We start from the raw sequence: 27,282 nt of genomic DNA, 5'->3' as shown, positions 1-27,282 counted from the left end.
GGTTCTCCCATGTGACACCTGAGCTAAAACTGATTTCTGGCAACAAACCTTATACATAAACATGTACTCTCTGAAGAAAATAGAGATCATGTCATATCTATCCGAGATTGTGTTAAATAATGAATTCTTCATAGAATGAGGAGCTCCAAAAAGCATGATTCCCTGATACTAGCATAACAAATGTGTGTATTTAACACGTGTTTGGTGTCTACATTTCAATGAAAAACTGATACATCAATGGATTCCTTCCAAAAGCAAATTATGCCAGATCATTTCAATTAAAATTTTTTAATTAAATGACTACAGAGTTGTATGATTTATAATCATAAATAAATCAGTAATGATTAGATAACAACTTATTAAATCAAAAGACAAAAATTAGAATAAGAGAATGGTTTGGGTTGGGAGGCACCTTGAAGCTCATCCAGTCCCATTGTCTGCCACGGGCAGGGACACCTTCCACTACCCCATGGTGCTCCAAGCCCAGTCCAACCTGGCCTTGGACATTTCCAGGGATGGAAAGTCCACAACCTCTAGGAAATAAATTCTACTGAGTCAGACCACATTCCATTTTCATCTGTGTTGTCAGGTGGGTAACAGAGATCCTGGGCTCCTCTGGGACCTCTACAGCTGCTTTAAAGCAGCACTGAATTTAGACATACAGTAGTACTGCTTTAGAAGAAAGTGGTGCACTACCTAAATCTTCCAAGACATGGATTGGAGAGAGTATCACTTCTCTTCTGGTCTTCCACCAAGAACATACATTTTAGTTTATTTATTTTATTTATTGACTTTGATGGACTTATAAATTAGAATCATCAAATCCTAGGCTGGTTTGTTTCAGAAAGGACTTTAAAGCTCCTCCAGTTCCACCCCCTGACACAGACAGCAACACTTTCTGCTAGACCAGGTCGCTCCAAGCCCTGTCCAACCTTAGCCCAAATACTGTTCCCAAATGATGCAATCACCCCACACAGAACAAGAACTATGGTCCTGTTAAAACCACAACTCCCCAGTATCCTGGCATCTGCTTTATCCATTCAAAACCATGTGGATGACCTCCTATCAGCATCACCTACCAAGAACTTCAACAATCTACCTATGTGTCACCATCCTGCTGCTGCTGGCTTCTCTCCAAGGCCAAGCACTGCTCACAAGTGCTTTCTGTGCTCCCAATCATTCAGCTTTGTTCCCTGCCTGTGAGAGAGAGGTCTGTGACAGAGGAACCAAGGTGAAGCACAGAGGCACCATAGAGGAAAATCTAGCTCCGAACTCCAATTAACACTCTGAAGGCACATGCTGTTGTAAACACTTTAATTACTCAGTGAAATGCAGCTATTTCTATATCAGCACACAGAGGCTGGGAGCTCATAAATTATTTCACACCTACAGAGCAAACAGCCTGAACAGTCAGAAACCAAACTCCAAATTTCAACTCCCACCCCTAGACCGAGCCCCCTCCCTGTTCAAATATTTTCCTGAACTTTCACCCAGCCAGAGCTGTCTACTCCGAGTATTAAAAGGTTAAAAGGTAACCCATTTTCTAATTTAGGAGAGTTGCCAAAAGGGCTGATTCATACAAAAAGTCTCAAATCATACAGGAACCAGGTTTCATTTCCCTGCTTCCTGAGGGCCCACCAGAAAGGTGAAAGAGGAGTCACCACAGAGAATAGGATCAGTTTTTAAAACTGAAAAGCAAGTACAATATCTGGCTATCAGTCTCAGGATACAAGTACAACAACTCAAAGAGAACATAATCTTTCCTCTTGGAAACACTCCTAATTTTACACTCACTGATGGCACATATGCACTGTGGCAGCTGATAATGTTCTGTAATCATTACAGCTGACTCCAAACATTTGGGAGATGTCCCAAGGGGGCACTCAGCAAACACAGACTAGAAGCAGAAAGAATCTCTGACATTTCGTACTGCATCTCCCCCACACTGGGCATTCTCAACTGGGAGAAGAATAGGGTGAGAGAACAAAAAATTTCGGAATGGTTTGGATTGGAAGGACCTTCAAAATCATCCCATCCCACCCCCTGCCATGGGCAGGGACACCTTCCACTGTCCCAGGCTGCTCCAAGCCCCATCCAGCCTGGCCCTGGGACACTGCCAGGGATCCAGGGGCAGCCACAGCTGCTCTGGGCACCCTGGGCCAGGGCCTGCCCACCCTCCCAGCCAGCAATTCCTAATTGCCAAGAGCCCAAAATCTGTGCCTGCCCTCTGGCAGTGGGAGCCATTGCCTGGGTGCTGTCCCTGCAGGCCTTGTCCCCAGTCCCTGGGCAGCTCTGCTGGAGCCCCTGGAGGCCCTGGCAGGGGCTCTGAGGTGTCCCTGGAGCTTCTCTTGTGCAGCTCAACAGCCCCAGCTGTGCCAGGCTGGCTCCAGAGCAGAGGGGCTCCAGCCCCTGGAGCATCAACAATATGGAAATACTCTGAAGTAGTACCTAAAGGATTAACATAACTCGAGAGCCTTTTTTCAAAGACCTGTTCCTAAACCCTCTGGGACAATGTGACTGTGAATATTGTCACCTCACTGATATTTACTTCTTCCCTCTACAGATTAAAAATCCTAGAAGAAATTCTGGACTTCTAAATGTTGCACAGAAGCTGTATTATTCTCCATTTACTTTTCATATCACCATGTCTTGTTACCAATATTCACTAAAACTACTTAAAAGACATTACTTTTCAAACAACAGAACACAAGAGAGCAGCCCAAATTCCTACAGAAATGGACAGCTGCAGAGACTCCCAGGTGTAGTTTCCATCTTCCTCTTCCAGGGAAGAGGAGATGACCCAGGTGATCAAACAACTACATTAGACCATCAGAGAGTTCTACACAGAGCCAGACCACAGGAATCACATCAGTGATGCAGCCTAAGTGAAAGAGAACCTGCTCCACAGTCCCTCTCTGTTTTTGCTGTTGAGACTCAAATACCTGCTAACAGAGGTTTTCCAACACCCATCGTCTTTTGTGAAAAGAGGGCAGAAAACCATATATGAAAGCAGATCGTTAGGAATATGATACACGGCATAATGTATGAAAAACTGTACAGACCTCTGATACTGTGCTTTGAGGTGAGGAATTTTGTTACAAATTAAAGCACACCTAGTGAACAGATAGAACAGGTCACAGAAAAATACTGATCTAAGTCTAAAATAAAAACTAAACTAGAACAGAGTAAGAATATGTGATACAGATAAAGATTCTCCTACCACCCCAAGATGCAGCAGCAAATAAAACTCCCTTTATATGAATCAGCTCTCTCCGAAACAGAGCACAATAGTCTTAAACTTAGAGGCTCTTCAAAGTGAAGCAACACAAATCTCTCTCAGTTCGGATATTTTTGCTACCTTCAACCTCAGTTTCAACAGATGGAAGTTTGCCTTTGATGATTAGACAAAGTTGCCAAAAATGCAAAATCACATGTTTTCCAAATAATGGAGCTACTACAATCTTGATAAAAATTCCTTGAATAGACTCTTTCTATAAAGAACTATTCTGACCTATTCTTTTGAAAGTAACAAAAATAATTAAAATATGGCACTCATGAGCTAGAACAGAAAACATTTCTTAATCTCTTTGCTACTCACAGCTGGCAAAAAAGAAAGCCTAAACACTTCTAATCATCTGTACATGGCACTTTTCCTACACTGCAGTTACTTTGTAGAGTTTTATAATCAATTATATTGCCTTTCTTCCTCCTACATACGACTTTTAGGCTCCCATAAAATGCAGCGAGCATCCCTAAATGAGTCAAAACTTTGTCAACATTTAAATTTTGTCAACATCATCAACATTTCCAAACAACTAAGACTGCACCCTAAAACAACTATAACTAGAGAAAATAAGGGAATGTAATAGAACTATCAGCTAACTTGTACTGGCACCACAGGGTGCTACTTAGGAGTGATGTAACTAGATCAGAGTATTTCATTTTTCCTCCACATGCATTTATAGTTTTTAATGAAGTGAAAATGCACTGATAACAACCAGATGTTCAGTTATGGATACCAGTTCTTAACAAGCTGCTGAAAGAAGCCTTTATAATTTAAAGCTTTGGGAGTTCCATCCTGCAACAAAATGTTAGCAATAGTTTCTACATAGCAATCATACAATTAAATACTAACATTGTATCTTTTTGCCGACTATGCAGTTCGAATCATTAGTGTACACTCTCGAGTGCTAACATTAGCAAAACCAAAGAAAAAGCAGAGTATCCATAGCACACCCAAGGGAACCATAAATCAAATATCAACATATGGTAACACAAGGGTTATAAGGGACTGCACAAGTCTAATTGATGAAAACTGTACTTCCTATAAAATTAAACCTGAAACCTTTATCCCTGGCATTTTGTACAATGCAGCACAGCCTGTTTTTCAGAAAGGTAATTCAAGATATTTTTAATAACTCTCAGACACAGCACCACAATGTTGCAGAGTCCCAGAGTCCCTACTGCAACCTATTTCTGCCTTAAAGCACATTTGATTTTTCCAATACAAACTAACTTTGAGAAAGATTTTCTTAAATTCCATGTAAAAAACTGAGACACTTCCAGAAATGCTCTGCCCCCCAGAAAGGCGCTGCAGCCTTTCCTAACAACAAAAAAAAAGTTATGCTTCATAATAAGGGACAGAGATCTGACATTTATCTTCTTCCACATCCCACACCTTACTTATTAATTTTGAGAAATACAGTCCACCTGCAATTTCCATGTATACTGTAGGTTGCTTTGTACACATAAATGAGCTTATTCTGCCAAGGCTGATAACCAGAGCAAGCTCAGAGGTGAGTGACATCTGCCCACACCCAAGAAAAGACTGGAGCCTTCATGAATTCAGTGTCCCTGCCAAGCCCAGACTTCTTACATTTAGAATCCCAGAATGGTTTGGGTTGGAAGGGACATTAAAGCCCACCCAGTCCGCCCCCTGCCATGTGCAGGGACACCTTCCACTGTCCCAGGCTGCTCCAAGCCCCATCCAGCCTGGCCTGGGGCACTGCCAGGGATCCAGGGGCAGCCACAGCTGCTCTGGGCACTCTGGGCCAGGGCCTGCCCACCCTCCCAGCCAGCAATTCCTAATTGCCAAGAGCCCAAAATCTGTGCCTGCCCTCTGGCAGTGGGAGCCATTGCCTGGGTGCTGTCCCTGCAGGCCTTGTCCCCAGTCCCTGGGCAGCTCTGCTGGAGCCCCTGGAGGCCCTGGCAGGGGCTCTGAGGTGTCCCTGGAGCTTCTCTTGTGCAGCTCAACAGCCCCAGCTGTGCCAGGCTGGCTCCAGAGCAGAGGGGCTCCAGCCCTGGCAGCAGCTCCGTGGCCTCCTCTGCACTGGCTGCAGCAGCTCCAGCTCCTTGTGCTGCTGGAGCCAGGGCTGGGGCAGCTCTGCAGGTGGGCTCTCACCTGAGCCCAGGGGCACAGGGGCAGGATCCCCCCTGCCCTGCTGCCCACGCTGGGGCTCAGCCCAGGGCACAGAAGGTTTCTGGGTCCTTGTGCACATGGCTGGGGCATGTCCAGCCTCTCACAACTTCTGGGGTATAACCAGGATATACCAAAATCCTTCTCGTTAGGGCTGCTCTCCAACCAGTCTGGAACAACTATGTACCTGCCTGCAAAATACCACACACAGGTATCCCAAGCACCTGAAGTGACATTCAGAACAAGCTCAAAAGGAAGGAGTGCAAAACAGCTGCACAGGTACCTCTGTTCCTGCATTCTGAACACAGAAATGGCCTTCCACGCTTTAAAAATAATGTTACAGTTTCAGTGAAGGAGAAAAATACAAGTTTTAACTGGGGTGCAGGCAAGCAATATTTTCAGACAGCAGCTGCCAGCTGTATCCACCCCTTCACCAAACTGCATCGGCAGAACCCAAGGGACACACTAATTGTCAAATTCCTCTGTTAAGGCTATTGAATGCTCTTAACAAAATCTTTGCTGTTCTGAAAGATACTTTGAAGACTAGCTCAGCATGGAGATTTTAATGGTCTGTCACCAAAAAAAATTCATCTTTGATAGTATCTTTACAGACAGACATTCTGTTACAGTGCCATTGCAAGCTGCCAAAACTGTCAGTTCTCTCACAGGTGATCCTGAGTTCTGACACAGAGATCATTACAAGTTTGAATATTTCATCTATTCCACTCATCTATTCCTTCCCCAAATTCACATACTAGGCTTGCAGCTCTCTTGATTCATTCTAGCTAAAGACAAAAACGGACTAGTCCCTTGAAACAAAACAGGAAAGAATCTCTAGTGATAACTCATCAGGGAGAGAGAGGGAAGCAAGAAGTACACTCATATGAAAGCAATCCTGATCACTCTCTTGAACAAAATTAATAATAAAGTAATACATCATAACACCTTTCTGAAGAAGATAGTTGGACTGTGTATTAGAGAATACAAGATCTCCAGTATGTCCTTTCCCCTACCTATTTCCCTTTCCATGTATGGGAACAAAATTCTTAGTTAAGGCATTATCACACTGTTAAACATACTCTAGTGATAAACAAGACAGTAATACATATTTTTGCAAGTGTTAGCATTTAATAGCAATCAGCAACATGTTGTTTCAGAAGTTTAGCTAAAAAAACTTATTTCACAAAAAAAAAACAAAACCTAACCACAAAACAAAAATCTTCCACTTTATCTCTTATGAAATGTAAGTTTTTGATATAGCTGAATATTAAATTATGGACAGGCTTTATAATCTTCCTTTTAAACAAGCCATTTTAGCATTAGATTTTATAGTAATCTAAGTGCTTCCAGCAGCTGCTTCCACTTGCAGCAACCAGATTCACACAGAAACAGAGCTGCTGAGAGCTTCAGTTGTGGAAGTGGGTGAGGAACTATCATGCTGGCTTATTTTCTCCTGCTGGAAAGGCATTATGAAGGATACTGGACTACACACGGGTACTTCCAAGAAAGAAAAATAAAACCCTGCAGGATTTATGAACTTGCCCGTATATCACAGTCCTCTCAGCCCTTTGTACTTCCTCTAATCTGCTCCAAACAAAGCGTGTATGCGTTCCAGGAAGTCCTGACAAGCTCTGTGGAATGACACTTTGAATCACACCACTAATTCATTACACTCTACCTACACAAATCCCTCGCGTTAACGCTGACAGAGCTGCATTTAATGACAGCAATGTCTCAAAAAACATTGCATCTTTGTCAGTCTTCCAACCAAAAGAACAATCCCAGCCACGAGATAGCAGAGCTCTATACTACACTGTAACAGACAATCTGAAACTCCTCCAAAGCTGCCATGCTTCAGCTGGGCCGCTACATTTTAGACACAGACTACAATGAAATTTAACACTAAAGACACTGCTCACTCCACCTTTAGTAAAGTTTATCATGGGGAAAATAGTCAAAACTCATCAGAACACTTCCACAAAAGTGAAAGAATACTTTTTTTTTCCAAAGAACAAAGCATGCTCTCCTACATAAAACACAGAAGTATGTTTTATGACACATTTCCCAACAAGATGTGGAATCAACATTTCTCAAATACAACAGATGCATGAAAAAAATGCCATGTAAACAAATCTGGAGATCTACAGAAACATTTCACTTATTAATTTCTCTTGTCCCTTCTTCAGACATCAATTCACTGGAATTTTATAAATCAGTATTAAATAGCACAGTATGATTTATTTTCAATTTAAACCCCCACAGAACTGCAGAAGAACTTTAGTTTTCACCTTACTGCATACCCCAGAGCTGAAGTGACACCTCCACTGTACCTTCCCCTGTACCATGAGCACAACCATTTCCACCAGTTACTGTCTGTGTGCTGACAGGGGTACCTGAAACAAACGGAATAACTTCTGTTGATGGTTTGAACTGGGTGCGAGACGTTCATTATGTACTTCTTCCAACAGAATATTCAGGGCTGACACTGGCAGCAGCTTATCATTATCTGTACTGCTCCATCACATGGAACATTCAAATATGACTATTTAAACATTATAAACCCATTACTACAAGTTTCATAGTTTCTCAAATGCTCAGTTTATAAAAGAAGACTAAGTAAAAAAAAAAAGCCTACTTACAAGAGGGGAATTTCAACAATGAGCTGGATGAGGCAATATAGCAACTCTTCTATAAGGTCTTCACACTCTGCTCCTAAAAAAGAAACACAGCAAAGGATTTCTGGGTTTTCAAATACCAAAATAAAACAAAGATTCAAACATATAAATGCAGATGATCAACATCTTAAGGAACAACCACTAGAAGTTCTAGCTGTTAAAGGAGATAGGTTTTTTTCCTGAAATAGAAAGCATTTGAAATTATTAACAGAGAAAACGGTGATGCCTTCTCTTTTTTACATAAAAAAGGTAACTAATAACAACTGCATAAATTAAATGAGATGTTGGTATTGTAGGAACGTGCTAATATTTAGCACAACAAGCCTTCCTTTACTACTTACAGAAGATCATATTAAACAGTGTTATTACTAACAGCTGAACTAATCACTGGTGACTTCTCACTGGTCCACAGTTAAATGTCCTTTCAAAATGCCCTGCACTTCACGTATTTTCCCACTCTGTTTTCTAAATCCAAGAGAAGAATAATCAGAGACAGTGTCATTTGTCTACGATTCATTGAGCAACATCATAAAAGAATGTCAAAAGAATGGAGCTCCTGACCATGTCACTACTGCTCCAGAGTAACATAGATACAATGTTTTCATGGATACATATTTATCCATTGAGGAAGTTTTACACCTTTCAATGACAAGCTTGTGCATTTTAAGGAAACAGAAATCACTCTCTAGTCATATACAATGTGATAAAATGCATGCAGTGATGCAGAATTATTAAAAAACTTGCAACTATTCTAAGCAATAAAACTTCATATTTTACATGAGTAATTTTTAAAAGCAACTGTAACAAAAGACTTTCAAGACTCATTAAAGAGAAAACTTATTAAATCACTTGAAGTTATCATATAGTACTAAAAAAACCAGAAGACAAATCTATTGGCTCATCAGGATTTTTCTGCTTTCAAAAATAAAATTATGAGAAACCTACAACATCATAAAGAAGTGGAGGGTTTTATAGCGCTGAATGGCTTAGGAGTGGCATGGCTGATCCCCTGCATTACAACATTGCAGCACAATAATTACCCAAATGCCTGTTTATTTTGTATTTTCAAATAAATAAGTCCTGCCATAAACACAGCTTTATAGCCAGGTTACAGAGGTGTTACTCTGCTTAACTCAAGTTTGTTCTTGAATACAGAACTCAATTTTAAGAAGTACACCAGGGGGAATATTCACTATAAAGCAAAATTATTTCTTTCCACAATCAGTTTATTAAAAACACATTAAAAATTGTCACCTAGTGAACTGCACATTCTAAAGGAAATCAGTTTTTTATCACGGAAACGTGGTTTCCTTTATATAGAATCCCCCATGAGTAACACAATGCAGCTCCTGTTAGTAAAACCAAGAACTGCTCAGAGTATTTAACCTCGGACAGAAACCACAGCCAATAATGGAGCACAGATAGTATATTCTGAAGTAACTTGAATGTGACATTTTCCTAAGGCTTTCTGAACCTAGAAAATGCTTATAAAGCAAGACTGCTACTAGTTCCCAACAGGTACCTAATTTTTCTCCCAACAGAAGAAAGTGAGAAGAAAAAGGTTAAAAAAGTAAAGTGAATGCATTTTTAAAACACAAATTTTTCCACCACACTGCATGCACAACTTATATGAACAGAGAATAAGGTTATTTGAATATGAAAGAAGGCTTTTCTCTCAAGACAATATTCAAAATAAAGGAAGAAAACACTGGGTTAGCACAGTCACATAGAATGAAAGATGTTATTTAAAAAAACCAAAAAACAACTTAATTGCTGTAATCAATGTCATTCAGCTACAGTAATTAATGTATCCTTTTCCCAATTGGGGCACACACATTCTTGTTTAATTTTCATCTTGCCAAGACAATGAGGAGGATGCAAGCCAAATCTATAACGTGAGAGAGAGCTATAAACACGGAACACTCTGTGTTTTCATAAACAATGCCTCTTTCAATAGCAGGATAAAGACAATACACACAAGACTCATTCACATTAATAGATCACATACTTGGATCAAAGACCTGTAAAACCTTGGGGAAAGTAAGTACAGGGTGAACCTGTCCAGATAAAATTAGATCAGGGAGAAGAAATCATAGGTGTATCTTCGAAACTGCACTGCAGAAGTGACAGCAATTACACAGGTTTCAAAATGTCCAGTCATGCTGAAGCACCATTTTTTTCATCAGCTGTATTTAAGTCCTCAAACATGGATTATTTAATTTTGCAAGAAATTTTATAGATTTTGACTTTTTGGTGGGGTTTGTTTCGGATTTGGTAAATATATATATTTATATATACATGTATATATTTATATACTTCGTTAACATTTTTTTATAATGCAATTATCTTCATTTTTTTTTACTTTTTCAGTTACCCACATTACAGACACTGGATTAGCACACACTACACAGGTCAAATGGCTTATGAAGATGAAAGCAGTGATGCCAGGAGGCCCCAATTCTAAAACCAGTTCAGCTCCATCTTCTCAAGAACCTAACTACTACATTGATAAGACCTGATCTGGTGGATGCCTGAATATCTTATCTGATCAGTAAGATATTCAGGCATAACAAGGTACATCCTCACCTTAAATGCTACTTGTTTTTCTGCCCTGTTGCTCATACAGAACCTGGACACAAGTAATGAAATAAATAATTCCTTGCAAAACAGACTTAGAGGTTCCACAGGTTTTGTGGCTTGGTCTTCAGCTCTAATTACTTTTAAAAACTTACAACTTCTGCCTGATAATAATGAGTACATAAATTGATTGCCTTCCCTCATTTCCTTTATGTGATAGCTGAACATGCATGAAATCATTTAAGGCTTGCAGTAAATGTCTTTTTATTTATTCCCTTCTCTATATCCTCGTACTTGCTTTAATATGTCACAAACAGCCCTTAGTAGCCTTGTGTTTAAAAATTCCTCTATAGATAATGAATAAAGCTTCCTACTACAGCTCAGGGAACAGGTTAAACGAATCAATAGCCTGATTTAAACTAAAATACTCAGCATGTGCTCTCTTGCACCTTTGAGTCACTACAGTTAAGGACTGCAGAAATTACAGGATACAGACATTGGAAAGATGAATGATTTGTGTTAGTGAGACTAACTCCAACTTCAGCTGAACAGATGCTGACTCCAGTTTGGGATTTATTGATATCAGGACATTTTAAGTTGAATCTTAAAGTATATGGGTTTAGTCTCTCTGTGGATTTTCCTGCAATCAAAATTATGAAATATTCTCCAAAATTATAAGCAAATTCCAGTTACGGATGAAGAGGCGAAGGCTGCACCATCTGAAACTCCTCAAAAAGAACACATTTCTGTTAATGGTAGGCCTTCTTTTGAAGGAAATCAATAACAGCACTATTAGCAGCAACTCAACTCAGGGCAATTTATTTGTTAGGCTAAAGTACACCCATGGACTCAGGCTTCAAAAAAATCCCATTTTATGACACAAAGCAAGGTTGCACAGCTTTCTTCTGAGCCTCAAGTGCAGTGCAGCAGGAAAAAGTATGAACTGGACATTCAGAAAAAGTGAAAGCATATGAACTGCAAAATCCGAGATAAGGCAAATATGAAACTTGCTACCTGAACAATCATGACTATGTCATATATAATCTATATTTCTGAGCAGTCAGTGACAGGGATGTTTTCCATACACAGGACTCTCACAGATTATAATTATACACTTCTCTCTGACACACCAAATATCCCAGAGCAGGTGCTGATTGCAGTGTGAGCATCCTGATGTGCTGACACTGCAGTTATGTGCTATGAGCTCCCAGGTTCTGTACTTAAATCAGAGAGCATGGCACCAGAAGATATTGTCCACTCAGAAGGATAAAAATATGATGTTCATAGAGAAACAAACACCACCGCAGAGTGATTTCCAAAGGATTTGTGAGATGATCCTGAAAGGAACAATAACCTTTTCTCAGAAGGCTAAGAGACTGAACAAAGCATATGAAAATGGACCACGGAGTAGAGAGGTTGTTTGTGTTGTTGGGTGATCGCACTGTTCTTTACAATGACTACTGACCAGGCAGTAAGGAAATACAGAAACTTCAAAATTCAGACATGGTATTAAAACTTCTTTTAATTTGGATATTTTATTTACATCAAACAGTTCATATAACAATGTCTTTCATAAGGCTTTGTTTTATCCTCACAATTGAAGAATTATAAATAATGCCAAGCTCTGGTAAATGAAAAAAATAGTATGGATGACTAAGAACTTAATTTTTAAAAAGCCTGTTCACCAAAGACAGTAAAATTTCCATAAAAGTGCTAATAAATGTATGTAAAATTAGGAGCAATATAGGAACAATAATATTCTAATAATAGATTAATAATTTTATAATAAAAATATATAACAATAACAGGAATATTCTATTTTCCAAAAAGTAGACATCAAAAATTCAAGAAAGCAACACTTAATTATAAAAATACAAACAACAAACCACTTCATTTTCTTCTGCTTACTTTTAACAGGCCCTAGCACAACAACAGTTCATTACAATTCCTTCATGATACTTCATCTTCCTATAGCTGAGGCTAAGCCTTATTACCACCTTCTGTAGATATTTAAAAGTAAGATTTTTAGGACTCAAACCCAATGGCTATGTAACTTCAGCATGTTATGAACCTCAACACCCTGAGGAAGTTCACAGGAACCATCTCCAATTGGAAACCCAAAGAGGAGCCAAGGAGCAGCTCATTTCCTGCCTCACCAGCAGACCACACACAATTACTTTCCTAATCAACAACATCCCATGAACAATCTGCTCAGAGGTAATTGCTAAGTACATTTGCCATCAATATGCACAGAATTATTGCTAATAAATGTCACCGTGAATTACAGTCAAGTGCTACTAGACATGGTATAAGCATGGGTCTACCCTGGTGACAAGAATCACTTTCCATACCACACTGCAAGGAACTCCCAGTGCAAGGAATAAAGATCACAGGGGTTCCAGCTGACAAAACTCTCAGCTTTTCCACCCATTCCACTGTGGCATGCTGCACGCTGAAGCAAGAGGTGAGCCATTTCTTTAATCCAGGAATAAACCCACAGGCAGTCTGCAGAGATAGCTTATACACAAGCAGATACTCCTTTCCAGTGCATCAGTGAGCTGACTTCCCTCCTAGAGATCACTCATCACAGTTTAAATACATTAAACCATTTCAACATGTAGCGCTTAATCCTTTGGCACCACAGTTCTGATTTCCCCAGAGCACTGGCAGGAGCCAAGGAGTTAAACAGATTTTAATGAACAGTTTTCACTGCTGGATGAGCAAGCAGCAACTCGGTGCTCTCAACACGTGTCCTCCTTGCAGGAAATCCACAGTCAGACACTCTTGGTTGCTCTCACACCATCCACTCACTCTGCTCCAGCATTCTGAGACTTTTTGGGCTTCATGCAACATGCAATTAAACACTGAACAGTACTTTGACTTGGACTTGGCAGTTGCTGGGTTGACTTGATGATTTTAGCAGGCTTTTCCAGCCAAAATGATTCCATGATTTACCACAAAGCAAAAGAAATCAAGGCTCCCATGGCAGCATTATCCATCACGCACTTCATGAGAGCATCTTGATACAGGGCTACACCAAGATTTGTGGCAGACAGTGCGACTGATTTTGAATGCATTTCTATTATTCTTGTTCAAAGACAACAGCTTCTTCCTTGAGCATCTCTTCTGCCACCTTCCATCTTGCATAATACACACGCCATTTCTTGGACATCAGCCCATCTTAGTAATTCTGCCTAAATTCTGTATAAGCTATTGTCCCCAAACTAAATTTTAGCAGGTGCTCTCTCAAGGGGTCAATTACAACCATAGGACTGTTACTTTCCTTCACTAGATCTCTAAAAATAGCACTAATTCCACTCTGTGGCTGCTGTTTGTTTATAAAAAATATGTGAAAAGATGCATTAAATTGCAATATCAATGTTCCAATGTTCATTCATTGCCACCTTCACCTCAATTCCTCTGAAGAGGACCATTATCACCTTTCAAACTGTTTGAAAATCACTAAAGCTCAGGCTGATCTACAGCACCACAACTCAACAACTGTTCAAAAAAAGCCAGATTAAGCTAAATCAAACTCTCTAGTACTTAATTTCTGGTTTTAAAGCAGAAAAAGTTTGGGATTCTGAGTCTAAAAAACATAGAATCATAAAGGTATTTAGACCTAAAGCACCTGAGGGAAAAGACCCTTAAGTACAACCATTAATGTAACTCACTAGTCCAGCACTAAACCATGTCCCTATGTGCCACATCTACAAACATCAGGACATTTAAGTTTCTCATGGGATGTTTCACTTGCACTTGTGTGTACCCACCATATGAGCTTGGTCCTGCTTTCTCTTCATAAGTAAAATGAAGTTGCAGCTCCTCTTCTGACATTCGACTGATGAATACTTTCAGCAAACAGCAAATAATGAACAGTGCATTGTGAGCCTGCCAGATAAAGAGGTGGCTAGAAAAGAACAAACAAGAATCAGTAACACTCCACCAGCAAACATGCATCAAAAGCCACAAGAAAATAAATGTCCAAGTAGACAAAGTTCTACAGCTGAAGCAAGAAAAAGTGTTTAAGCAGGGAGTCTGTAGTTGATGTTAGAGAAAATACAATGGGAATATATTCAAAAGTAGTTCAGAAAATACAACCTTATCCCTAACTACATTTGTGCCATTAAAAACACCACAGTAGACAGAACTCTTTGAGAAACTCACCAAACAGTTCAGCAAATTTCTAGAGGTCTCTAGACACTATGGATTCAAAGCACACAGACATTTGAAAACTTCCAGCAGGTTCAGACCTGAAAGTTTCCTGGCTCCCTGAACCTTAGCCCTTTTCCCAGGTGAACAGCTTTCAGGTGACAGGAGGCATTTATGGACTTCATGAGCACCACACAGCACAATTTTCTTATGGAATCCACACAAATATTTTCCAAGCTTTCTGAATGAAAGGGAAATACAGCTGCCTAAAAATTTTTTGAGCCCCAGTAGGCCCTGCTGGGGATCCCATGCAGCAGCACAGAGTCAATTATTGCCAAAAGCTGTACTTTCAATGTATTTTAGGATTAAAACAGCAACAGCTATCTGGGCACAAGTAACTTCTTACTTTAGATGCAAGCAAAAAACTTGATGGGAGTCATGGGAGCAAGGAGTAATTCCAGCCCCAGATCTGATGAAAATGGGACATTTATCCGTGGGTGTGAGAGAACAACTACAGAAAGCCTCCTGCAAAAGAAAGCCCACAGTGCTGCACAAGTGACCTATTGGGAGTTCTCTCCTACTGCTGAAAGGGGCAAACAAAATCAACAGCAGCTGCATGACATAACTTGAAAGCAGTATTTTGGTATTTACATATTCATAGATATAGATATTTAAAATATTTCCAAGATAGAATATTGGCTCATACATTAAGTTCAGCTTAAAAGTTCAGATAATTTTTAAAGATCTCTAAGGCAGTAGTACCCATACCTTACACCATTCATATAAAAATGTGTTCATCTAACATACAAGTATGTATTTTTGCCCAGTAATCTACTTACCTATTACACTTAATTTCTGTGTTTAGAGAAGTACTAGACACTTGTTCTGTTTCAAACAGCAGTTTAAGAGAATTCTAAGGTTTGGTCTGTGAACGTGTTAATTAGCAGTGTAGAAAAATTTAAGAGCTAGCAACAAAAGGAACACCTAAAATTAAATGGCACACACAGCTTTTTTCTGAGAACTTACTTCTGGCATTCTGCTGAAATTTTTAACTCTTTGGTTCTAGAAAGAAAGACTTTAATCAATGATCCAAGGTTTCCTGTTCGAGGATTCTTCTCAACTAGGTGAGGAAAAAAAAATGTTAAAATTACAAAGTAAGCATAAACTGACACATATAGTTGTGTCTAGTTCAAATAACATTTAGAAAAAAAAAAATCAAAAGCAAGGTCTCAAATATTTCTAAATAAAGCACAGTATGTCTTGGTTTCTGTACAGGCATTCTTCTTTTAAGATTCTCTAGTACATCGTTTACTAGTCTAAAATTGTTCTCTAAATACCATTAATCCTAGATTTAAAATATCCCAAACATGGGATACTCATACTCAAACTGTTCCTTTCCCATACCTGTCTGCAGCACAACTGCCTCCCATCAGAAAACTGGACAGGTCTTCACAACTACCTTCCACTTTCTCACAACACCACTGATCACATTTATATCACCCCTTCCTCTCATCTTCTAATTCCTTCCCCTTACTGATCAGCTTAAAGGGCAAAGGGAAGAAGACATAGCAGAGATGGAAATATTTGTTTTAAACCTTGCAGTCATATCAAGTTCTGTAAAAGAATTAACAACGAAAGTAAAGGTTTGGGGTACACAAAAACACACTCTTTACACTGCTTTAATTTTAGTAGGGCAACATATACAAATAGAATGATAAAGGCATGAATGTGCACAGGGATGCTGTTTCCCAATTTTTCTGGTAAAGTACATGGAAAAAAGATGGTGGAACATCTCACCTAAAGACTTGCAGACAGAGATTGTGGCTTCTTCCAAGAGCTTTAAATCAGCACTAGGTAAGAGGAAAAGAAAACAAAACTGGTTACACAAGCAATTGGGTTCCTTTACTTGAAGTGAAAATTCATTACAAAACAGTAATAAAATCTTTCTATGAAGCAGTTAATTTTAGCCATCCATTAGCTTGTTGAGGTCAGTTTGTCCAACCTCCCTGCTCAAGCAGGATCTCTTAGAGCCAGCAGCCCCTGACTGTGTCCAGGTGGCTTTTGAGTATCCCCACAAACTCTCTGAGCTACTCATTCCAATGCTCTGTCATCCCAACATCAGGCAATGCAATATTCTTTTGAAGCACAGCAACTATAAAAAAGGAAACTAATATTCAAAAGTGAAATGTCTATCAGAGTGAAATTATGTCAGTGTTTTCTCCCAGGGAACAAGGGACAGGAGGAGAGAAAATGTCCTCAAGCTGTGCAAAGGGAGATTTAGGTTGGATATTGGGGAAAATCCCTCCATGGAAAGGGCTGTCCAGCCCTGGCACAGCTGCCCAGGGCAGTGGTGGAATTCCTATCTCTGGAGGGGTTTAAAAGCTGTGCAGTTGTGCCACCTGGGGATAGGAGTCAGTGGTGGCCATGGCAGTGCTGGGGAATGGTTGGACCCCACGGTCTTTGTGAGCTTTTCCAACCTAAACGATTCTGTGATTCCATGTGCGTTTTATTACTGCTAGTTTTGCAGCTTCAGTGCTGCCATGCTCAGTTTGGTGTTACCAAAATACAAACAGAACAGCAGCCTACAGAAAGAACTTGAACATTTTTACAAGAAATTTCACATGAAATGACGCACTTTTAAAAACATGAATAAAAGAAACCTCAATCTGACATTTAACCTCAAGCTAACCAGCTCTTTCCTTTTAACCAATGTTATTATACTAGCACAACAATCACATCAGATGCAGCAAATTGTTCCTAACTTCATTAATTGCCTCGTGATACGCCTCAGAAAAACATTATCTGAAAAGAACAATAAAGCACTAAAGCAAAACCTGACAGCAACCACTGAAACCACATCAGCTGCATCAGCCACGTACTTCTGACCTACCAGTGCAGGGCAACTGATCTTCAAAAGCATCCTTAACAGATGGGAAAACAAGACAAACCATCAGATACTGTGCTCAATGTCACACTGAGCAATATGAATATTAATAACTAAAGGACACCCTGTTCCACCACTCTGATCATTACAATTTTTTCCTTCTATCTTGTCTGAATCCACCCTCTTCTAGTTTAAAAGATCATCTCTTGTCATATCATGAACATATGAACATATCATATCTACTGCTCAGTGTTTTGAAGAGATGGTAGAGCCTCTACACAGACTGAACATATAGCCTGACCTTCAGGGACTTCTGAAGTTCAAAAAATTAAAGGATGCTCAAAAAATTTAGTTCAACGCTTGCAATCATAACACAATCCTTTTTAAATTTACATGGTAATCCAGTTTACAGCACTGTTGCATCAACCTGAGATTATCAGTGGTGCTGTATGGGAAGCTGCTTAACAAGCTCCAGTGCTGAAAACCCTGTGGAGGCATGCTCTTGGAAGCTGTGGAGTTTGAGCTGTTCCCCAACTCATGAGGACTAGAAGATACTGCAAAAAGAGCAGTCAAAAAAATTATTTCAAAACCCTTCAACAGGAAATTATTCAAGAGAGAGACATCAAATTAAGTTTTAAGATGCCTGCAAATTTTATTGTATATCAGACTAATTTACTGTGCAGTGAGCTGACAGCTGAGACAGCTCTTCACCTACAGCTGAATACCCTAAGACAACATTAGATTACGCAGATTGGCTTGTCCTGATATCAATTACCAGCATTCATTGTTCTCTTACAAACTGCTTTGAAACACAAGATTCAGAAAGAACAAACTTACACTTTGATATATACTTTAAAAACATTAGGCTTGGTCTCAAAGGTGGTCTCTTGTTCCAGCACTACAAACATGCAGAGTAATTAAAAACAAATGGTATTGAGCAAGAACCACCAGCATGCCACCAGCAACTATGGACAACACAGTTTTCTAGGTCTATGTGACCTTACACTTTTTAAAAAAACAAAAACTTCTAAATTTGCCCAGCTGGCTGCTTGTCATCAGGATTTATTCCTTCCCAAGCCCTGGCAGGCAGGGAGGGTGAATATTACAATGGACAACAACTCAGTAGAGAGTTTTAGGTACTGAAAACTCATAATGTAACACAACATGACCCCTCCCACTATCCAAAGATCCTGGGGACACAGTCAGAGTGGTAATTGCTCCAGGATTTAAACCCTAAATGCAGACATTCAGCTTTTGAATTATGGTTCATTTTCTCCCTAATTTGTAAGGTTAGGTTTCAAAGTACAGCATTCTTACAGATTTTTTTTCTTCTCTTTTGAGTTATTAAAACCCATACAGAGTCCTCAAAAAAATTCCACAGAGTTGTTTGGTTTCTACAAGTTGCCAGGATCAAAAACAGTGGCAAAGCAAGCAAGGCTTTCAGATCTTCAGCAAAGCTTTTAACACTCCAGTAATTCTTTTTCATACTAAAATGAAGTTTAACGCTTAAAAATTAACTACAGCCCACTGCCTCTTGTTCATACAACAAGAACACAAAAGTGAATTTTGCCACACTCAAGATGAGGCAACAACTACTGTAAAATTTCAGTTCACTTAAACGAAACACCTAGTGAGGGGGAATTACAGCAGAAATACCCCCCAATAGACAGACACCACTGAAATGCATCCCCAGGGATGGACTCATGGAGACAGTATTGTGGAGGGGTACAAAAAAATAGCAGCTCATTCCTAAGTACCATGGGCCAAACTTAGCAGTGACTTTCTCTCCTTTGATTGGGCAGGAAAGAGAAGTGAGAGACATGGAAAAAAGCTGTCTGGGTATTTTCTTGTGCAGTGAAGAGACAGAAGGTAATTACATTAAGATTTGGGCAGAAGATGCCAGAGCTAAGATTCACAAGGTGGGACAAAAGAAACAGTTCAACCAACTGTGGTACCAACTTTTCTCTACAGTCCCTGTGGAAATAACATCTGGTTAATGAATGAATGTAAAAATGGAAACTCAACACTGAAACATCTGTCCTTTCATTAAGCCACAGAGAACACTGCTAATAAGTACTTATTTGTATTTCAGCCCTAACAAGAGCAAGGACTGATAAAGTGAAGCTTCACTGCACTGATCACATAAAAGTTCCAATTCCCTCTGAATTGACACTCTCACCGGAGGAATACGGACTGCCCTGTTGTCAAATACCTGTCAAATACATGTCTGGAGCACAAGTCTGATGAGGAGCAGCTGAGGGAGCTGGGCAGGGGCTGAGCCTGGAGCAAAGGAGGCTCAGGGGGCCCTTGTGGCTCTGCACAGCTCCTGACAGGAGGGCACAGCCGGGGGGTCGGGCTGTGCTCCAGGGAACAGGGACAGGAGCAGAGGGAACGGCCTCAGGCTGGGCCAGGGCAGGCTCAGGGTGGATATTGGGGAAAATTCCTCCATGGAAAGGAGTGTCCAGCTCTGGCACAGCTGCCCTGGGCAGTGGTGGAGTTGCCATCATGGGAGGGATTTAAAAGCGATGTGGATGTAGCATTTGGTGACATGGGTTAGAACACATAAAAGTAAAGGACAGATTTGTTAAGGATGGAGTGTAAAATATTCCCTGCTCTATGACAAACATTTGGTATATTCACAATGTGAAACAGATTATCTATTGGTAGTAACAGACAGGCAGTGAGTATGAAAAGTCAACTCTGCCTGCTGCTTGATAGTCCTGCTGAGCATCAGCAAGAAACCCAGGCACTCCAGTAACATCCAGGAAGCTCTGCCCTGGACAAGACACCTCTTATGGAAACTAGTCACATGCATAGGGAACAAACTCTGAGGGAGGTAGGGCCCTTGCACAGGTTGCCCAAAAGAGCTGTGGCTGCCCTATCTCTACAAGTGTCCAAGGCCAGGTTGGACAAGGCCTGGAGCAACCTGGGACAGTGGAAGCTGTCCCTGCCCATGGCAGGGGTGTGGAATGGGATGATTTTCAAGATCCTTTCCAACTCAAACTGTTCTGGGCTTCTGTGACACCAACTTCAAGCCACGGGCCTTTAACAGCAGGATCACAGTGACCTAGGTGAGTTTGCACATGTACTTCAACTGGCACAACCTGCACTGAACAACCTCGCTTCCACAGAGCAGTACATATTTACATATTCACCAGTTCCACGGTTTTCCAAGAAATGAACAAAAGGTACCACCTGATGCGGGGATTCAAACAGGCTGTGAACACAGGGGGCAAACAGAATAGATTCAAATCAGAATATTCTTAACTATACCAACTTTACTGGCTCACTTGGATACAAGAAAATTTGTGAGGTGCATGGTTGCTTCCCACACATTCTAGGAAAAAATTCCAGGCTTCACAGGAGTTCCTCCCTCATGCTGTGATCTGATGGCCAGCATTTTCAAAGTACTTAATAAAAGAAAAAAAAATTATTTTATTTGCTTTTCTTTTATGTAGAGTATAAGTCCACAGACTTCAGCAAAACTAAAGTTAATAATAGTGAAATTTGCTTCCTTGACAGCACAGCCATGTTTTAAGAAAATTGGTTTGTCTTTGTTTATTTTAAAGGTATCCAAACAGGAGAGGTTTTACAGTGGCAGTGATTATTTTCTGTAACATCTCAACACTATGTAATAAGAATATTTTCCATACCAATTGTCACTAAAAGCTGCTCCAGACACAGGCAGCATCTGTGTGACCACAGCTATCACACATCAGTGGTGAAAATAAAGAGTAATCAAGGATAATCATTATTTCTTTGGGATTTAATCTCTTTGTGTTTGCAATCACTCATCACAGTGCAGAGTTTCTCCATCAGGAAGTTAGTTTTCTGTAAGAAAACCTCTTTTCAGTAGAGATGGGAAGGAATGGCAAATTGAGCAGTCAATTAATCAATAAAATTTCATCATTTTCAAAGACTCTGTATTTTTATTTCTGGCTTCTTACAACCAAAAAGCAGGATCCTGCAGTCAGCAGGATGTTTTTGTAAAAATATTACTTCAAAAAGAAAAGGAAGGGAAAAAAAGAAAAAGGAAAAACCCCCAAAACAGTGGCATTATAAATAGGATTATTTTTAAATGGTTGAATTCAGCTGTCTTACTTTAAATTCACTAACAATCAGTCTTCAGCAAAACCATAATTATTAAGACAGTGAAGGTTGTTTCCTGGCAGCAGCCAACTTTGAAGAATGTGGTTTTATCAGCTTTTCTTTTAACAGCACCACAATAGAAGATGCTTCAAAATTGCAGTGGTTTCTCTTAAAGTATCTCCACATAGCAAGAGAAAGCATTCTGCCTAAAAGCTGCAATTAGAAACATATTCACATCACAACACCTGCCCTTAGCATGGTAAGAAAAAGACCCAAACCAAAGCAGACAAGTACCCCTCTAAAAAAGGAGGGGGGAAAAAACAAAACAAGCAGCTTTCCTGACAGTAAGGCCTTTTTTCTTTGCCATTGAACACAACACAGAAGAACCAGCCCATTGACTAAATTCTTACTGTGGGAATGCTGATTTTAAAGGCGTAGTTGGAGGACAGACATCAAAGAGAATAAGGCAGCATATGATTTATTGTACCATTTAAAAAATGTACCATGTTAAGGAAACATAAAAGCTTCCCATCTCTATGTTTTTCCATTAAAGGCCCGTGCACATTATTCTTGAACCACCAACTCATTTATAACTCTGGGGAAGGAACAAAGCAGAACAGTAAATATTAAGCACATGATTTTCAGCAAGTTCTGCTTTAGTTAACTTTAAGTTTTCCATCAGAAAATAATTGTAACTAATACCACCACTAAGGAAGAGGCTGCATTCTTGGTAGCAAATCACAGAAAATCCAGACAAACACAAAGTCTGCCTAGACTGAGAGCTACCACTCCAAAGCAAATGTCATAGCTCTTAATCCTGACAGTAACTAAAAAAACTAAAAAAATCATCCAGAGAAGCTGTATTTAATTTTTGCAATAACCAACACTATTGGACTGATAGGGTAGTCACCTAAAGTATATAAGTGGAAGATTTATACAGATTTTAATTCAGGTCCCACAAGTCCATTCTGTGCAACAAATAAAAACCTATGAATGAAAAAAAAGACAGGAATATGCAGGAGTGTGAAATTGGAGTACCAAGTACTTCCTAATGGCTGAAACCAGAAATGCCTCAGCAGACACCTCAGCAGTACCTGCTTAGCACGCATGATTTGCTTTATGGAAGATGATATCGCAATAAACCTTTTACAGTGAAAAGTGTGAGGCAACCTAAAACTAAACTGCTGGAAGCTGGTTCCTTGGACTGCTATTTATGTTTGCACCACTTATCTGCTCCCACTCCTAGGCTGTGAAAGGCCCAGTGGCTTTCTTTATGTGCCAGATACCCAGGCTGGCTCTGGCTGTTACTACTCACTCATGACAGGGGAGTCACAGGCAGCGAGCAGGGATTCACCATCAGCTCATTTCTGATTACTAACAGCTGATAGTCTCTCTCAATACTTGCCTAATTATTAAGAAAATCAACAGTACGAGAGGAAAAACAAGCAGCCCAGAAAGGCAGTATATTAGACTCCTCAGAGCAAGCTCTGCTTTGACCACACTCTCCTGTTCATTTTTGGATGGCAAAGCAGGTTTAAGCAATCCCACTTTTTACCTCAATAGGCTGCTGTGCCCCAAAAAATCAATCCCTCATCCTGCCAGAACTGTTTTGTGGTGCCAAGCTATGAATCATTGTAGGGAATTATCTTGGCTGAAAAAATAAACACTTCTGCTATGTTTTCCAGATAGATTAGCTCCTAATTAAACTTACAGAAGAACAATATAAACACTGGAAGAGATAGTAAAAGGGCAAGAGCATCTTGCATCAATGCTGACAGAGATACAGCAACTTTGCAGTCAGCAGCACTGGTATTTGGCACACTTTCCCATACAGAAACAAACTATTCCATATAGAAAACTACCTTGAGTTCTTCACAGAAACAGACCAAAAAGTCAACAGGACTGAAAAAATAAAACCCAGGAAAGAAAGGCATGGCTGAGGAAATGAGCAATGCTAAACTATTTCACATGGAACCAGAAAAAGAGAAATTAACACATTCAGTCAGGTAGAGGTCAAAAAAAAAAAACAACCAAAAAAGAGAACCATGAAGATGAGACATGGATAAAAGGAGGAAGAGATCAACCAAACTGAAAGGGAAAGAGAGAAAAGCAAACAAGGACAAATAAAGAAATACAAAGTGCCAAGACACACAAAGCATAAGAAAATGAAGACAGCAGAGCGCAGAAAGTGGTGCTATTTTAAGATCTGGTATCATGTCTTCATGTTTCTTGAGGTAACAAAACAGTCATTCTCCATATCTCAAGCCAAATCACAAAGACTACTGTTCCACAAAAGATCCAGCCCTGTTTGACACTTGGGATCTACCAAACCTGGACTAACGTGGAACAGCTTCTGTAAAGCAAAGCACTAGTCACAAGTTCCTAACTAGAAAAAGCATACATGGAAAAGTGTTAAAAACCCCACAAACTTTCTTACACACACTGATTCAGATTTCCTTTGGAATCCTTCTTTGCAGATACTGTTTCCTTGCTATGGCAAATGCCTCTTGACAACAAGGGGAATTTGTTGGGCATCTGTTGCTGAAAGGAGTAAATCTACCCCAGCCCCACCATTTCCCCACCTTGCTGGTTTTTGCTTGGATAATTTGGGTTTGGCTGATTGCTTTTCCTACCAACATGAACTTGTCTACCACATTCTCTTCTAATGATTTTCTCTGCCTCCTCCCCTATGGTACTGACATGTGTAGAATAGAATTACATCCAAAGCAGCACCCAGAGAAGACAGCCCTCTTCTCCCTGGGGATCGCATCAGTCCCATCTTTGCAAAAACTTCAGGAAACAGATCTTTTACTCTGAAGTATCACCAACTGCCTCCACAAAAAAAAACCAACACAAAACGCTTTAACTGCTCCAAATAATACTTGCAAACAGTCACTAGTTTTGCAACAAACCAGAAAAAGTGAATTTAAAAAGAGAAGAAAACTGTAAAACTCTGTCCTGTATGATAGGTGAAAACTGGCTCCTTTCCACAAATCAAAAACAAGCATCTTGCTCCTGACACTTAAGCCTCATTAAAAAAAGAGTTAACTTGGTAATTTGGAAGATTTCAATCTCAGAAATTGACATTGACCTCTATTGTTCCATTCCTGCAGGCAAGGTTATCTGATATAGACAAATGCTGAGGGTGCTGTGCAGCCAACATAGCCCAATTTCACTTGCCAATGGTTGTCTCAGTTAGATGCAACTAAACGAGAAATTTCTGTTTCCTTCCAATACTAAGCTGCAGAAAAGATGTCTCTAAAAATATTTCTTCTCTAGCTCCCAGGCAAGAGCACCATCTGGTGTTCAGCTAATTAAAGCTTTCAACCTGCATTTGGATCATTTTATTTGACTTCTTGTCTTTTTAATTATGTTTCTTGCTTGAGGTTTTTTTGTTTGGTTACGTTTTTACTTTGCTGATTTGAGGGGGTTTTTTAGCAAATTTTCTCTACACTGGATCTGAATTTCATGAAACAGACACAAAGGCTGCAAAACAAGCTAAGAAAAACTCCTTAACTTGCATGAGGGAACGAAGAAAAATAGAACAACCAAAAGAAATTGGTGGGGTTTTATATGCAATTATTATTTATCCAAACAACAGAGTATTATATAAGTTTTTACTGTCAATCTTATTAGTCATGGGTAGGCTGTAAATAAATCTTGTCTTGAGGGATCTTAGAGGAAACACAACTGCTTGTTTGCACACTCCCAATTCCATACTGCCCTTTACCAGCTTTACAGCCCTCCACAACACTGTCCCTTCTTCCAAACCTCTGGCTATTCTCTCCAGGCAGAAGCCAAAATACTTCCTCCTCCTCCTCCTCACTCTTTACAAAAATAGCACCTAGTAAATGCTTCCCAGTTATTTACCTTAACCATTTTCCATTCCAGTTGCCTGAACTTTCACTTGCAGAGAAGCACCAGTTTTATGCTGAAAACTGTAAAAATAATTTAAGTAACACCTGAAGATATTAATATCAGATTGTTCTTGTAAAACTGATAATCTACACACAGGCCAAGGAATTTAGCAATGGAGTTGGGCTAATAGAAGTTACAAGAACTTAAATTCTCTACTTCTGGAGATGTGCTATGGATCCTCTAAAAAATACTGATTTTATTTATACCTACACCACTTTCTGGAATGAAAAGGCCTTCAAAGCTTTTAGGTATTTAGAAAATATTTTTATGGAGAATACACACCAAATTTCTTTTTAAGATGCAAAGAAGGTGAAAAAAAGCCATACAGACTAAGCAACTCAAAAGCTGACCTACAATTAAATCATGCAAGAAGTACAATTCACTCTAAATTGAGAGGAAACATCAAATGTTGGAATCTCCAGTCAACCCAAAGGCTATACCAAAGGAAAAGAAAGCTTCCTAAAACAACAAGGAAAAAAGGCTCCCCCAACACTACAGACCCTATTTCTGATCTTTACCAGGAGAATGAGTAGCAATTACTGCTATTATGAAGAAGAAAGAAACCCACAGGAATGGAAGAGGTGGTGGAAAACGCTTCCAAACTTAGAGACAACAGCCTATTTTACACAGGCATTTATTCCTCTGCTACCTAAAACAGGAATAATTAACATAACCACTCATTTGCTTTCAGACTGGTCACTTCTATAAACATATTATCAAAGCCAGCTCTCCAACACCCTCTTACCTGTTTGTTGGAGTGGTGAAGCTAAAAGACAGAAGCTGATTCCAGAACGGGTCATTCTCAGAGATGGGCTCTGATCCTGACAGTTTCTGTAAGTACTCATTTTCTGGAAGCTCACTGATGCTGCTGCTATTCGCTCCCATCTTCTTTATTTGGCAAAGGTTTTTCTAAATTTTCATTTCTTTGAGGAAAAAAAAAAAGAAGAAAGAAATATTTTACGTCTTTTGCACAAATAAGGAATATGCAGACCCTGAGTTAGCCACCAGTAAAGCTTTAGATCACCTCCTTGAAAAATTACTGAGGTTTAGGAATCAGGCACATAGGAATATATTAGAAAGATTTCCTTTCAACAGACTTTGGACTATAACATCTTTCTTCAAGAAAAATACAAGTTTTTGTGCTATTCCTTCAGTCATCATCTCATTTGTATTTTAGTAAATTATACTCAGCAAGAACACTGCTTCACAGTTATATCAGTGACAAGGCTGCTAGCAGTGGGGAAAACTACGAGAATAGAATTCACAATTTTAACGAGGGTGCCAAGCTGATCTACTATTCAGAAACATGTTTTCAAACTCAGCATGCACAGACAGAAAATTACTACTTCTGTAAAGATGCAGCTAATTCTGCGTGCCACCAACGATCTACACCTTTAAAGTTCCTGCCTTAACAGCTCTTATTATGCTGTTATCAAGTAAGCAAAGGTACTGCTGACCATACATGAATCTCCTGACCTCTGTGAAATAACATGGTTCCTTCCAGGCAACTACTTCAATGGGAAAGAGCCATAAAATGAACACATCAGGAACACAAGTGCTTTTTGATGGAA

General features: G+C 39.6%; 1 protein-coding gene across 7 annotated transcripts in view; it reads right to left on the bottom strand.

Moving 5' to 3' along the window:
* DYM (dymeclin) overlaps positions 1–27,282 on the bottom strand; it is a 210,578-nt gene that overhangs the window by 172,737 nt on the left and 10,559 nt on the right. For 4 of the 7 annotated variants that reach the window (XM_066569262.1, XM_066569263.1, XM_066569266.1 and 1 more), the window contains exons 2-6: positions 26,457–26,634; positions 16,618–16,670; positions 15,847–15,940; positions 14,442–14,578; positions 8,056–8,128 (exon numbers count right to left, since the gene is read on the bottom strand). In XM_066569262.1, the coding sequence (XP_066425359.1) occupies positions 8,056–8,128; positions 14,442–14,578; positions 15,847–15,940; positions 16,618–16,670; positions 26,457–26,596 (497 nt within the window). In that variant the 5' untranslated portion in view covers positions 26,597–26,634. Of the gene's footprint in view, positions 1–7,716; positions 7,810–8,055; positions 8,129–14,441; positions 14,579–15,846; positions 15,941–16,617; positions 16,671–26,456; positions 26,635–27,282 lie in introns of all 7 variants that reach the window. The other 3 variants (XM_066569260.1, XM_066569261.1, XM_066569265.1) reach the window with 1 other exon arrangement.

Source organism: Molothrus aeneus, chromosome Z (genome assembly GCF_037042795.1).
Source record: "Molothrus aeneus isolate 106 chromosome Z, BPBGC_Maene_1.0, whole genome shotgun sequence".
Taxonomy (NCBI): Eukaryota; Metazoa; Chordata; class Aves; order Passeriformes; family Icteridae; genus Molothrus; species Molothrus aeneus.
Note: the sequence above shows the minus strand (reverse complement) of the source record. Positions and strands in the feature narration are given on the sequence as shown.